The sequence below is a fragment of the Anolis carolinensis genome, chromosome 4 (assembly GCF_035594765.1).
Source record: "Anolis carolinensis isolate JA03-04 chromosome 4, rAnoCar3.1.pri, whole genome shotgun sequence".
Lineage (NCBI taxonomy): Eukaryota > Metazoa > Chordata > Lepidosauria > Squamata > Dactyloidae > Anolis > Anolis carolinensis.
The window spans coordinates 102,883,436-102,899,234 of NC_085844.1; the positions used below are offsets into that span (position 1 = coordinate 102,883,436).

General features: G+C 38.0%; 1 protein-coding gene across 2 annotated transcripts in view; it reads right to left on the reverse strand.

Annotated features, from left to right (window-relative positions):
- The window catches only part of myo10 (myosin X), a 258,827-nt gene that overhangs the window by 36,592 nt on the left and 206,436 nt on the right, over positions 1-15,799 (reverse strand). For both annotated transcript variants that reach the window (XM_008108850.3, XM_016992938.2), the window contains exons 26-32: positions 14,878-15,001; positions 12,708-12,951; positions 10,207-10,302; positions 4,852-4,945; positions 2,577-2,632; positions 1,427-1,569; positions 487-681 (exon numbers count right to left, since the gene is read on the reverse strand). In XM_008108850.3, the coding sequence (XP_008107057.2) occupies positions 487-681; positions 1,427-1,569; positions 2,577-2,632; positions 4,852-4,945; positions 10,207-10,302; positions 12,708-12,951; positions 14,878-15,001 (952 nt within the window). The remainder of the gene's footprint in view (positions 1-486; positions 682-1,426; positions 1,570-2,576; positions 2,633-4,851; positions 4,946-10,206; positions 10,303-12,707; positions 12,952-14,877; positions 15,002-15,799) is intronic.

Sequence of the window (15,799 nt, forward strand, 5' to 3'; positions counted from 1 at the left end):
GACTTTTCCTTAATCTCTCCTTATTATCCAACATATTTGCTTATCCAACTTTCTGCTGGCCCGTTTACGTTGGATAAGTGAGACTCTACTGTAGTACTATCTAAATCATTTGAACAATTCTACTCAGGCTAACAAATTTAATCTATCATGAAATGCAAACTTGTAACCATGTTTAGTACGCAGATTGTAACTATATTATTGCAGCAACTCTCTATACTTTGTTACACCTCTACATTGTGCACTGCAGATCACAACAGTGAAAATCCCAATACTCTGTGACTTTAAATTGAACACATGGAAGACCAATTTATGAAACCTCCATAAAGAATTCATTTCCTGTTGTTTTGCTAAAGCAAATATGCTTGAAATGAGCCCATAATTTTATATCCATTTGAAACTGCAAAGTTTGCTTAGGATTATTCATCATACTAATAATAGTCATATTGGATGGATCATGGAGAAAAGAGCTCATGAAAAGTGTGTTACCTGTCTCTTTAAAGATTTTCTCATCAGGAGGCACAACAGAGCACAGGCTGTTTAGCACCAGGGTGCCCAACTTAAGGGCATTTTTCTCTGAGCTCTTGTAATAATCCAAAGAATTGTGTGTCAGGACAAACCACCGCTTCTTCAGTTTCAGCAGAGTCATTTTCGGTGTATTCTTAACCTCCTTGTGCAGCCATCCTAGTCATCAGGAGAAATTACACTTCATGAATTAAAGCTCTTCTGTAACAATGTCGAACTTCTCTTTTGTTGTGATATCCTCAAAGATTATTGTTTTTAATATATGAGCTACTCTGAGTCTCATTTAAGAGGGGAATATTGGCTATACATATAACAACAACAACAGGAGGGGGGAGGCATACAGAGAAGTTGGCAACAACTTTTAAAATGTCTACTACATACAAAAAACATTTTGTCGAGGAGAGGTGGTGTAGAACATTGAGAAATGCACTTCTTTCCAAATTCAGATCAACCAGCAATTTTGGGTTGGTTCAAATCCAATGTAACATGAAAAATGGTCTGATTAAAACCCTGTTTGTTCTTCAGAAAGATTTGTCCTCAGTTCATTCAATGTCACAAGTTTTAGTAAGAATAACTTCTGTCAAGTTATTTATGATACTAACAGACCTGACACTATAGAGTGCAGGAAAGCCTCCCTGCTAGCTATTTCTAGCCAATAGTCAGCTCTAGTTTTGTCAAAACCTGCTGGGATAGCACCAATGAGGAGACACAATTGACTATATTGTGGTGTTGTTGGAACCAGTCCTTCTAAAACAGATGGGGTTACTCTTGCTATCTTAAAGGTTCTAAAAATCCTAGGACAGAGAAGACACAGCCTACGCAATGATTTTCTGAATTAACTATTTAAAACACCAGTAAAGAAAAAATCTATTCCACTAAGAAATTTCTCCGCAAATGCCCTTACCCCTGACTATGAACTCTTGTCCCTCAACACGAGTGTCCCCTTTAGATCTCTGCAGCAAAGTGATCCAATGATGCATCTCCTCTGGAGTGTCAGCGTTGCAGTGAAGAACACGATTAGCTGTGATGATCACAAATGAATTGGGTCTATGTAGGGAATATAAAGAAAGGAAAATGGCTGTATAGTAAACATGACTATTATTTGGATCAATAACAAAGTGAGTCTGACTTATAGTGTTTGCTCTCAGTATAAGCACTTCCTTCTTGTTTGTACTGTATATTTTGGCAAGTGTTGAATCACTTTATTATTTTACCTTAAGTGACTTGTTTTTAAAATCCTGACATTTGACATCTTGGTATCATCCTATAATAACTTATATTTAGATGCTAATAAATGTTTAATGGAGAGATGGTTCCAATTCAGGTTTTTAGGCACCAGACCAAGGAGTTTGCTGTAGACATTATTGGGGCCAAAGGAGAGGCATTCTTAACTGAACAACTTTCAAAACTCACTCCAGCTAAATATATATTTTTGGATAAGTTGGTTAATAGCTAGTAGCTGTCTGCTAGTGATTACGTGTCCTGAAACATGCTTATCAGAGAGGGCATCTAAGGGACTATATAAAATAGAGATTACAATGGACAAAGTTCTAAGGTTGATAAATATATTAACATTTAACAACTCGCTGCCCAAAAGTACTTAAAGCTGTTGATGTTTTAAAAATATTTGTTATTAAAGTTAAACTCTTTCTTGGAGGATGGGAAAACTACCAGCATTAAAAACTAATTTGAAACCCTGAAAATATGTTTGAAACCCTGAAAAATATTGATCCAGACTATTCCTTCTGAAATGTAAATTGCTTCAATGCTGCAGCCAAAGCTGCTATTTCTCTTTTCCATTTACTTAAATTCCTTTCAGGGAGAAAAGACATGAATCTTTTCTCCCTGAGACACTCTAGGAATAAAGTTTAAAAGATAAATATTCTAACTAAAAGATAAATATTCTAACTAAATATTTCCTCCCTGGCCATTTTTTAAATGAAGTTTTCAGGAGTTGAAGCGAAGACAATTTGCAAATGTTTGAGAACTCTTTGATGAAAATATCTGATATTTAAAAAATCACCAACACCTCTAAAAGCAGTAGTTTTACTTACCGATCTGGATTGTCAGATGCGCAGACAGAATCAATCAGCCCGACATCCAGTGTTCCCTATGTCAAAATGAAAATTTACTGTTTTACTGAAACCAAATGGATGCAACTACTAGAAATCAATTCTTACATATATGATTAAAAAAGTGATGGAAACAGTAAATGTTGGTGGAGTTAACATGAACTACATGAGAGTAATGAGAACCATATCAATCAAATGAACATATAATCACAGAATCATAGAGTTGGAAGAGATCACATGGGCCATGTAGTCCAACCCTCTGCCATGCGGAAAACTTTCACTCAGGTTAGATGATTTCCACCAGATTTATTCTAATTGGTTTTCAGACCATCTCCTTATACTAAAGAACAAAAGCAGCCCACAATAATTTTGTGAGATCACATTTCCATTGCAAATGTCTTGTTTAGGGTGAAGAATTATCTTGGCCAGATTCCAAAGGAGTGTATCTGTTGACAAAAGCAGTTTTGTCAACAGAATCAGAAGTGGGGAAATTCTCCTTTCCTGTGCACCTTAATACCTTTTCTGCAACATTAGGAAAGCCATCTTTGGGCACCAAGGTCTGTGGAGGAGAGGGAAGAGAACCAAGTGCCATCTTGCTGGTACTGCAACAACGGTATGATGTTGGCTTTAGGGCAAAGTGTTGCACCGGGGACAATGCAGCTTCTAAGACTGTTTTTGTAGCCCTGGAGAAGTTCAAATTGCCAAGTTTTTGCCCTTCTTCAAAGGTGAAATGCCTCTCCTAGAAATTGCAGTTTTCTTTTATATAATAGGTTGCAGGTTCCTTCCACATACCGAAATATATCTATTTTTTTCCAGTCCCTTGTTTATATTTTGTTTCTTTGTTTGCATTTCTGGAAATCCATGCCATCCCAAGACAACTCCAGAGCAAAACAGTGGTTCCTAGGCATGTTGCAATTACCCATACCTGCTTTACATCCTAGAATCCAGTACAGATACCTGCATATACAGAGTAAACGTTGAACCCACTCTATATATTGTTCGTTATTCTGTAACAAACTGTTTCTAATTGGGCCAGCCTCATGGCAATTTCTGTCAGTACTCTTCCCTCAAAAAATAGCTCCCGGACTACCCATCAAATTAATAATAATAATAATAATAATAATAATAATAATAATAATAATAATAAAACTTTATTTATACCCCGCCACCATCACCCCGCGGGGATTCGGGGCAGCTTACATGGGGCAGAGGCCCAAACAACATAGGACAAAATATAGGCAACATAATACAAATCACACTATAAAAAGATAAAACAGTAATACAATATATCAATTAAAACAAAAATACAGGATAAAAAATTGCATTTAAAACACATAAATTGTAAAATCGTAACAAATACAGGATAGATTATTAAAAACCCTCTGGGGCTGATTAATTAATGACTGTATCTCCAAAGGCCTGCCGAAACATCCAAGTCTTCAGTTGTTTCCTGAAGGAAGGTAGAGAGGGAGCCAACCTAATCTCCCTGGGGAGGGAGTTCCAGAGTCTGGGAGCCAGGGCCGAGAAGACCCTCTCTCTCATCCCCACCAAATGCAGATGTGAGGAGGGTGGAAGTGAGAGAAGGACCTCCCCGGAAGATCTCAGCGATCGGGTGGGTTCATAGGGGACGACGGGGTCACGAAGATAGGCAGATCCCGAACCGTTTAGAGCTTTATAGGTAATAACCTGCACCTTAAATTGGGCCCAGAATATAATCGGCAGCCAGTGGAGCTGCTTGAACAAGGGGGTTGACCGCTCCCTATAAGCAGCTCGAGTTAGTAACCTGGCTGCCGACCGTTGTACCAAGTGCAATTTGCGGACCGTCTTCAAGGGCAGCCCCACGTAGAGTGCGTTACAGTAATCCATCCTTGAGGTAACCAGAGCGTGGACCACCATGGTCAAGTCAGACTTCTCGAGGTACGGTTCACTAAAATTCACTAAAGGTATAGAGACCCTGCCATGTTCCATCCATGATGGAGCGGAATGGACAGATGGAACTGGACAGAGTTTGCTTTGTCAAGTAGGTGCTGTCTTTCTCTGATGGCAAAGTACAAACAGTTCAAACCCTATCTGACAATTGAACACTGGCATCTCCAACTTGAAAAAATGCAGCAGTGGGATCTAACAATCAGACTGCAGTTACATAATATGGATAACACAACATGGCATAGTTAAGTATAATTGTCAAATTAGACCTCCTGGTTTTAAAAACACAGGCCCCAGAGGCTGAGGGTATGCCTTCAAAATCCTTCCTTACCACGGCATTCTGTGGATTCGCTTGTTCATCATGCATCTCTCTGATTTCCTGTTCTGTGGAAGCATGAACTTGACTCAGAACGCTGAACCACTGACTGCAGAAACAAGAGGGGAAAAAGGGCAGCATTATATATACACACACACACACACACACACACACACACACACACAGAGAGAGAGAGAGTGTGTGTGTGAGAGAGAGAATAGTCCTGATATCTTTTTGAATTAGTTCTTAACACAAACCATCTAATTTATAATCAAAGTAGGGTGCATTTAAGACCGTGTGTGTGTGTGTGTGTGTGTGACTAGTTTCCAATCTTTCGAATCTTCAATTACATATGTTCTTAGGCAGACACATTAAGATCTTTGTCTTCCTTAAGAATCTTCACTTGATTCAAACAGTCAACTGTCTTGTTCAAAATACAAATGATCACTGTACAGCAACCATCTCCAATTTTAACACATCCTTTCCTTTTTTTAAAAAGGCTCCCTGTGATGAGGTAGAGAATACCATCTTAGTAAAAGGTCTGTTTGTAGTAGAGCCTTTACAATAAAAAGATTTTTTGAAGATGATCATGCCAACCAAACCTTAAACAAAGGTTTTAAAGCAATATTCACTCAGCCATAACAACCAGCCTCATAATTCAATTTGACTCCCATAGTGCCCCTTTCCTTACAGTAGCCTTCCTTTCCAGGCTTTGCTTTTGTGGTGGCTCAGAGGGAGAAAGAGAGAGGGAGAGTTGCTCAAGGGCACCCCTAAAAACATATATTAGGTTTAAAAGGACAATTGATTCCTGAAGATTAGGCAGCCAAACAGACACACATGAAGGATGTGACCACATTTTTAGTGGCTTTGGAGTCACTGAACAGAACAATTGTAGTCTAAGTTGAATTGGCTAAACATTAACTTCCAACAGGAGTTTTTGTTTGAAGCACTTTACACTAATCTCTGGGCAAAGGTGAAAACAGATAATAACTAACTTTTTTGGCATATTTTCCAATATCAGAGAGTTGAACAAAGCACTATTGTTGGCTCTTTTCTGCTAAATGTCAAGTTCATCTAAGGGAACTAATTGGCACAACAAATAAAAGTAATCATTCCTTCCTATACAACTTGTTTGTTACCATTCAATGTGCTGTTGCCCAATAGGATAAAAATTGCTTTTATAAAGAAGGACTAGACATAAAGAAGGACCAATAGACCAGTGCCTATTAAAAACAGTGTAACTAGGGGAATCCTCATAAGGCAATACTCACATACTTAAGAGTGGTTACCAGACTATGGCCCTAGCTATCATGCTCTCCTTGATTTTACCTTTGGCTAGCCATACTAGATGTCTATTTGGTCCTAGAACAAAAGTGTCTTAAACTGAGAGCTTGGAAATTTACTGTTCCGGGTTATAATATCTGAATATGACCAGATACCATACCCATTGGCTGTTGTAATTCAATATGTTTTTCCCTAAATACCTGATTTAAATTACTCTAGCAATCCTTGCATTCCTTTGAATTATATTTGGAAAACTGAAACTTTTCAAATTTCCAGAAAATTCCAATTTTACTTTTGGGAATTGTAAATGATACTTCTTTTCTTGGAAAAAGCTAACAACCAATTTGCCAGTTTTATAAAATCTCAGCAATGGGACAAGAAAAAAAGGTTAGCTGCATCCATCAATAAGAATATTATTTTGGCCATGACAGTGTTAAATGCCATAGAAATCGGTGAGGCTTTACTCTCAACAAGACCCTGTTCTTGCAATTAAACAAAAAGACACAGGAATTAACAAAAAAGATTCTAATTTAATCTTCCCTGCTCTCACAAACTTGAAAGTGAAGGTTTCAAATCAAGAAATGATGAAGGCAATCTAAAGATATTTGATTTGAGGAAGAAAATTAGTAGCCTGAATTGTTTATCTTCTCCTTCATCATGAAGGAGTTTCCTAATCATGATCCAGGAGTTTTAAAGCCAATATTCCTAATTCAATTAAATTAGAATAGGAGGAGGTAGTCTTTCAGATATCATGGCCCCAAGCTGTTTACGGCTTTGTAGGTAAAACCACTGCCTTGAAATGAGCTCAGAGAAAATTGGAAGCCTGCACAGTTCTTGAAAGACTGGTAATATATTCGCATGGCCTTCAGTCCTTAAGATGAGGGATGGTTGCTTGGCTGGTTTAACTGTTTGTACTTTTAAAACTATTTGAAAGGTGCTTTTGCAATCATTTTATTTGTGGATGTATTGTTTTTAAATCTGTTGTAAATTGACATAGAACCTGTTTACGCTGGCCTAAAATCATGAATTGTACCAGAAGTCACTTATGAACATCCACATGAAATCCAGGCATTTCCAGCACATAATGTGTGGTAAAAACAGTTATCTGAGTTACCCTGCATTAGTTGAAGTAGGGAAATAGCCAGGAATTTCCCTGAAACCCCTGAGTAGCCCTGCATTTCTGAGTTGGTCTGGACAGCTGAGCCAGTTCTAATTTGAAGCAGTCCAAGCTGCCACAGAACAGTGCCCCATCCCCTTTTCCCTGCACTTCCACAGCACAGGAAGGAGGAGGGCACTTATCGTTTTAGTCGCTCAAGTGATGGAGCTGCAATTGAGCATTAAGTGAACAAAGTAATAATAATAATAAACTTTATTTATACCCCGCCACCATCTCCCCAACGGGGACTCGGGGCGGCTTACATGGGGCCATGCCCAGAACAATACAATATAACAAAATATAATAGAACAACAAATCATAGCACACTAAACAACACAATAAAAGAAAATATACACTACATTAAACAAGATCAAAAGAACAATAAAACCATGGGCGGACCACATGAACACTAGATTAAAACTCGAAGTGAGAAAGGAAGTAGGAGTAAAAACCACAGAGGACAGGGTCATAAAGTGGCGGTGCGATCTGGAGGACAAATATTGAAGGAGAGCAGCAAAAGGGATGTATGTAGTGATTACTCTCCAAAGGCACAACGGAAGAGCCATGTTTTCAGGTCTTTCTTAAAGGCTGCTAGTGTGGGGGCTTGCCTAATCTCACCGGGCAATGAGTTCCACAATCGGGGGGCCACAGCAGAGAAGGCCCTCTCCCTTGTTCCCATAAGTAAACAAAGGTATCCACATGACTTCAGGAAAAAGAGGTCACCCCCTCTTACACTAAGGTAAGATTTATTCATAGATGTAAGTCTATGTGTGGTTTCCGCCCTTAACTCTTAAGCACTAAAAGGAGTCATTTCACACACCCCCACATTCATAATATTGCTGCATAATATTGCTATAGTCTTTCCATGACATTTCCTTCAAGATAATAAATAATGTTCCCAAATTGATCATTTTTATAGTTTTATAATTTCCACTAACACACCACAAACAAGGATAAGAAATTTCCCTCCCAAAAATTACAGACTCCCCCCCCCCCTTTTGCTCTGTTTAGCTGATGAGAGGAAAAAACACCCCATGCCTAGTTTTGGAATCAGAATATGTCATAGAGATCTATTAGCAAAGTACTCTCATACAGGCACAAGAAATGTCCTTTCTTTTGGAAAATATTTACCTTTTGTAAAATAGCTTCATTACTGGGGTAGAAAAATATTTCCTGTTCTCAAATACTAAGATAAATGATTTTACTTTTCCAACCCCAGTGAGAGGGCATCATGAGGTTAAAAAATACTCATATTTTCAGAACACAGTATGATTTATAATAGCCAAATATCTAAGCCCAAAAAGGTAGACATGAAGTGAGGGGGAAAACTCTTATACTATTTGTATCATGGGACATTTTTCTATCTCAGTAATGAAACTGTCTTTGATGACATAAATATTCTACCAATGAAAGGTCATTTTGTACCTATGAGAGCACTTCAAATGTCACATACAGATGACATGCTAACAGCTTACAGTCTATGTAACTCAATACAATATATGACATCTCCATCCATAACTCTATGTTTCTACTATGAAGTCAAATCCATGGAAAATGAGCACTTTATATCTGTGAGGAAAAAGGAGAGACACGGAGCTTCAGCTCTGCAGTATATTTGCTTTTGTTCTTGGTAAGACAGCCAAAAATCTAGGAGGAAAAATAGCAAACATCCACAAGGGATAACTCTGATGGTCATCTCAGGCAAACAAGATGTTTAACTCCACTTTTCGGTTGATCTGCCAACAATTAGTTCTGTGTTTAATCTTTCTTCTGCTGGCAACAAAGCCTCCATAGCTGTCATGGAGAAATGAGAGATGCTGGCACGAGGAAATTAACTAACTGTAACTTTGACCCCACTATCTGGTAAAGAAAGGAACAGAAGGAGATTTAGCATTAACCAGATAAATCCCTCAACTCCAGGGTTCTGTTTCTAGCAAAAGAACGTTTTGATTCCAGTCTATTTGGACAATAATTAGTTCCCATTATAATCAAGGTGTGTCAGGAGGACAGTCATCTCATGGGAAGATAAACAAAGAAAATGACAAGAGGTGAATGTGGAGAGTAGGTAATGTGTACCCTATACACATTTTGCAAGCAAGTGATTATCTCTATGTTTTGGAAAAGAAGATAGGTATATTAACAAAGGACAAAGGTCACCTTAAACTCTAATAAATGTGGTTGGTAGTTCAACAGCTCTATTTTTGGATATGATGACAAGAAGGGAAAAACCCAACATGATTTTTTTTAATTTCTTTAAGAAACCTGGGAGAAAACTCAGAGAACTTAAACAGAACGGGGCCACTGGAAAGTGGGAGTACAGCTACATTTTTACTTTAAGGGATGACACTGTTTTGTTTCTTATTGTTTAACTTCACTATCAAAATGTTTTTGACATGAATAAAGATTTAGGGAGAAGCAGAAAAACTACAAAGCATGTTGATTTTGAAAAAAAATTGGCTCCTTTTCAGGCTGCAATTGACATGTTTGTGTGTCTTCAATAGTGATCTTGAGCAATATCATTCAGATCCTGAATATTTTCTCAGAACCTGTTTCTCTGTTTTATCTGACAGTTCTTTGAAGTAAGCAACATTATCTCTACTGAGAATTATACAGAAGAGCACTAATATACTGTAAGATTGTAAATTGACATGTTCAAACAGAACATTAGGGTAACCTAACTCTGTTACACTATTCATAGAAAAATTTGAGGAAATGACACACTGTAAGCTAATTTGTCTATGACCATTTCTAAGAGCCTGCATGATGGAGTCAATACTTAAGACTATAGCTGGCTGAACATTATCTGAAAATCTCACTGATCTATTGTTTCTGTTGTTGTTGAAAGACTACTAAAATGAGTTTGGTGCTAACCAAATGGTGTTGGAGCTTGAATGTACAAAAATGTAGAGCATAAAAGAGAACCTTATTACCTTGCATCTTCTGGAGATTCGGCAATCAAGTGATAGGTCCTGTCTTCCATGACAATGTCAATCCCATTTTCCTTGTTAGTATTATCAATGATATCTCTGAAATGGATAAGGAAGGGTGAAGTGCCAACAGGATCCTGGTGCTTAAAAAAAGAGTCTTGCTTCATTTTAAGCCTCTGAAGTCTAATTCTAATGCCAAAAAACAATTTACTCTGCTTCCCTGCTTCTATGCAAGCACATGCCAATTCTTACATCAATGCAAACATTTTACTATTGAACTTTTCATTTCCATTTTAATTTTCTCCACCTATTGATCTGTTTTGGCTATCATCTACTTGAATAATTTATGTCTCTGAGATAGATTAAATTGGCTACACACCTCACACTAACCTGGAGAAAAGAAGCAAGGTCAGATTCAAATAGTAATGGGGTGGAGCTGTACTTCAATTTCACAGAAATCAATAGAGAAAGTCTGTAGTCACAATAACTACGGTTCACCTGTTTTAACTGAGAAATAAATTCAGTGGTTTCGGTCTTAATCCAAACAGAAAAGTGGAAGAAAATCAGCTGCTAGTGCTACTCCACAAATGTTAAAAAAGTTCCAACAAAGGACTAAGTTTATAATGATCATAGTGGGCCATTTTCACACCTTGGGGTTTGATTCAAGGACTCTCCATGGATACTAAAATCCATAGATGCTTAAGTCCCGTTATATACAATGGCAAACAACTCAAATAAGTGCTGGAGAGAGATTGAAGATCTGTTAAATGGGTGGAAGGCTACACATAACTGTAGTGCTCAGTGCATGGCAAAATCAAAGGTTGTTTTTCTTTCCAAATATTTTTGAGCTGTGGATCCATGAATACAGGCGTGGGCAAGCAGAAGAACAAATCTGGAATTAGTTTCATTCGTTTAGAATAAGAAATAAGAAGGCAGTTTTTCTATGAGTGGAAGAGAAAAGGTGAGATAGGGTGCTGAGGTACTGTCAGTCTGCCCAATAACATGTACAAGATACACACACTCTCATTGTCCCCATCTATACTGACCACTTAGGTTGGTTTGGAAAGCAATCAGCTAAACACTGCAGATGATTAATCCAAATTAACCCAGGGCAAAGCCACTTAATGCATCTTTACTCCAGGTTAAACTAACTCAGGGAAAAGCAAGAATCGGCTTCTCCTCCAAGGTGGGGACAGTCCATACAAATGAAACTAGCTGCAGCTGTCTCAACAGCCATTCCACACTCCCAGGCTCAGGCGACCTAGGGGACATGAGATGGCTGCTTCCTCCTACCCCTCTCGTGTGCCTGTCTTATGCTTGGGGGTTCTTCCTTCCACTGGGTTGTGTGCCCCACAAAGGAGGATCGGGAGGAGAGTGGCAGTTGGATAGTGCAAAACTATTTTCAGCACAGCCGGACAGTGGGGATTCCTTGCTGCCAAAGTGGCTCAGGGAGTCCCTGTTGTGCCTGGTTTAGTAGTCACTATAAAACTGCCCATTGTTACAAAGTAATAGTTTCATTCAAAGCCAAAGGCAGCCAAGGACAGTACTAATGGCAATGTTGCAAACATAGCAATTCCTTGTTATGTTTAAGCAAAGGCTTATCTTTGGCAAAGGAAAAAAATGGATGTGGGCTGGACTATCAAGCCTCTACTACCTATCCTTCTCCAATTGACCAAACTGTTGCCTTGACTTGATCCAGAAAGGCATTTCGTGTGTTATGTTTGAGAATAAAGCAATAGGAACAAATTGTGACCAAAGTTATTTAGTATATTACACAAACTCCTCTGATAAACTAGATTGATTCTTGAATATCCCATAAATACTTGGATTAACGGTCCTTCATCCTTGTTATCTCATCAGATAACACAGCTGCCTGTTAATTCACAGCTCAAATTAAGAAGAAGAACAGCCTGCTCCCAAGACTGGCCTTTCCACCTCTTCCACTAAGATCCTGACAATGCAAGGCAATATCATTGCTTTTGAGTATGGATGGGTGATACATTTGTTTTACATTACGAAGTAAACCATATCCACATTTCCTTTACCTGATATGCAGTTAAACATAAAGATTCCTATTTCCTAGTTTGTGATCCCTTTTTGCAACAATATAGGCAAAATAATATGTGATTTTGAGTAAGTATTCACAAAAGCACATACACCAAACACAAAAATATTAAGAAAAATGAACCAAAATTATTCAAGAAAAATGGCTTCCAAATTAAAATGTTAGTAAAATGTGTATTTTTAAAAATGAACATGAAAATTTATGAATTTCCATGCAATTTAAAAAGTATTGTAATTCAATGCTGAACTGGGACAGAACAAACTAGCAGTGGAAAAATGAGAATGTGACCAAAACTGAGGTGGACAGATTTACCTATTCCTAGTTTAGATAGCTTTGGGAAAGGAGAGAAGGGACAATTATTTGAAGTTTAGATATTTTTTGGAGAAATGATTACATTAGCTAGTATATGCACGGGAGACTTTAAGCAGACCTCACTTACTTGGCCATCCGGATTTCAAGGGTTCCTTTAAGTTTTTCTTCACTATCATTTTCAAAATACATTAGCCTGGACTGCCGGAGTACAAACCAGCGCCTTTTCCAGTTTCTTCTGGAAAGTGTAGATGACCCACCACCTTTCTTATGTAACCAGCCTTGCTTGAGAGCTTCCTGTTTTGAGCGGAACCACAAGAAAGTCTCATCTTTCAAGACACACCAACGGCGCTTCCATGTATTTATCAAGCCACCTGTCAAGGCAAGAAGTGAGGGAAGAGAAATAGGTTTTAAAACACATGTTGGGTTGGTTTTTGTTTTTTTTTAATCTATTGTTTATCTGTCACTCTGTATTGTAAAATACTGAATGTTAGTTTTAAAGAGCAAACTATATTTCAGGTAAATTTGTAAACATGAAATCACCAATAACACTGGTCAACACATATTTTGGTGCCTCAAATGTTAGAACTGTTTCTGGGTATATTTGACCTGCTGATTCCAAAAATGGTACCAGTTTTAACTTATTGGCTCTAATTTTTGAGAAACAGAACATATGGCATCTACCATATGGAGCTCCACTTGCTGCCTTTTATTTTCCGGTCCCAATTCAAGGTGCAGGTTTTTACCTATAAAGCCCTAAATGGTTCAGGACCCACCTACCTTCGTGACCGTGTTTCCCCCTATGAACCTGCACAATCTCTTTGTTCATTGGGGGAGGCCCTTCTCTCACTCCCACCTCCATCGCAGGCTCGGTTGGCGGGGAAGAGGGAGCGGGCCTTTTCGGTTGAGGCCCCCAGGATCTAGAACTCCCTCCCTAGGGAGATCAGGCAGGCACCCACCCTCGCACCTTTTAAGAAGCAGTTAAAAACTTGGGTTTTTTGCTGTGTATTTGAATAACTTAGTCCCCATGTCCTAAACTCAATCAATATATTTCTCACGCACTGTTCCCACTTTATAATTAACCGGACATCCATCCCCTGCAAACGATTAAAAACTTCTTCCATCTTGTTGTTGTCCCACAGCACTTTATAACTATATTACTGCACTTTAGTTCAAATGTCCCCTCCATACCATCCCCCTCCATTAACCTAGTGGCCCATTCCATTTTACTTTATCTTTATTCATTTTATGCTTTTAATTAGTTTTATGACCATTGTAATGCATTGTTTTATAATGTCGATTTTATTGTGGTTTATTTATTGTAATATGTTTTAACTGTTGTACTTGTTTTGTTAGCCGCCCCGAGTCCCTGTTGGGAGATGGTAGCAGGGTAGAAAAAAAATAAAATAAAGTTACCGTTTGCCATTTGCCACCCACAGAAAGTCATGACAACCATATCTAAGAAACTAGAGGTGACTGAGTCAATACTAAAAACTGCAAATGTTGCTTATAGCATAAATAAAAACAAACCGTCACTGTGTTCAAGCGCAACTGGCTGAAGTAGAATTTCAAGCTGCAGTCTCCGTTGACTAGGATCTGAGAAATCTGACTCACTCAGACACTTTCTCCTAATGATTAATTTTCCCCCTTATAGGTCAGTCTCAGTAATAGGGCCCTGAGTGTAGACAGGTGCCTTGTCAGAGGCCCTTCTGTTAAATGGGATAATGAATCTACCATTCTAATAAGTTTAAAAAAGAAAAGAAATATAGTACAGAGTTACATATAACCCATAGTCAAACAGAAAGTCAACAATCAGACAGAATCTCAAAAAAACAGCAATTCTCATATGAACCAAAGCTAAGGTTTCTCTCTAGTTGTTTGCTTCCATCTATTGAGATGTTTCAATATGCAACAACACCCTTCATAAGTATTTACATCTCTGACCCGCCGAATCAATGGCTGAAACAACCTTCTCTTTGAATGTTTTTCTTACATGTATCTAAACTTTTAGACTGTCATGGTCCTTCATTTTTACAATTTAAAATAGACATCATAAAATACAGGAAGCAAATAAGAGAAAACAGATAAAATACGTATCAGTTTTATTGGCTGTGGTCACAGGAACTCTATTTGGTAAAATGGCATAATTCCAAGTACCATTAAAAGAAATCTACATCATCATAGTTTCTTAATGGCTTTCCAATGCCCCCAAAAGTTGCTGGCCAGTGGCCACTATTATTCAGCAAATGGAAAAGATATCCTCATTTTGTCCCTTTAAACCACTTTGGATTGTTTCATACCTTTCATGTACAAAAAGCTATGGAAATAAGGCAGGCTGACACAGCTGTAGACTGAATCCCTCCGATAAGAAAGTTCGTCATCTGTATCAAACCTTGACTCAAAGTCTTCTTCGCTGTCTTCAAACTGGAAGATAAAGATTGGGAGAACATGAAGAATTAGATGACCAAAAAAAGCATAACCTGGGATATGCTCATCACATTATGGCTCTATTCAGAGCTATATGTGGATCCCCTATATGTGGATCCTTAAGAAGATTCACATTTGGGGGGGGGGGGGGGAGAAAGATAGATAGATAGAGAGAGAGAGAGAGAGAGAGAGAGAGAGAGAGAGAGAGAGAGAGAGAGAAGGAAAGGATAATTGCTCTTTTCTTCATGTAGTTGCAGGAGACATTACACAAATAATTACTTCAGTGTGAAACCTACTCCCACTCTCCCAGGGCTAGTCCCATTAAGTTTAGCAGGGCAGGAATAACATCTGAACTGGGGTTCTTTAAACTGGAGTTTTAATTCTAGAATATCATCTTCAAACAAGGTTATATTTTTCAGATTATTTTCATATACAATTGTCTTTCTACCAAGATTTCTAAAAATAACTTAATCTGTGATTCACATGATACTTCATTTATAGTCAGTACAATAATTCTATTCCATTCCAGTTCACTTTATGTGCAATTGCAGGGTATCTCTCTTGTAATACAACCTTCTTCCCAGATAATAATTTACTGCCATGGTAAAAGAAGGTATCTATCTAAACTTAAGTAAGATAACAGGGTGTCATTTGGTTAGCTTTGTTGAAATGGACAGAAATGAATTTCCTAGTTAAATACAAAACCAAAAATCCATTACTGTACAAAAATAAATATTAGTAAATGCTTATTTTTGTGAAACCTTCAGCCTTTTCCCTTTTTATCCTTCTGTAGAT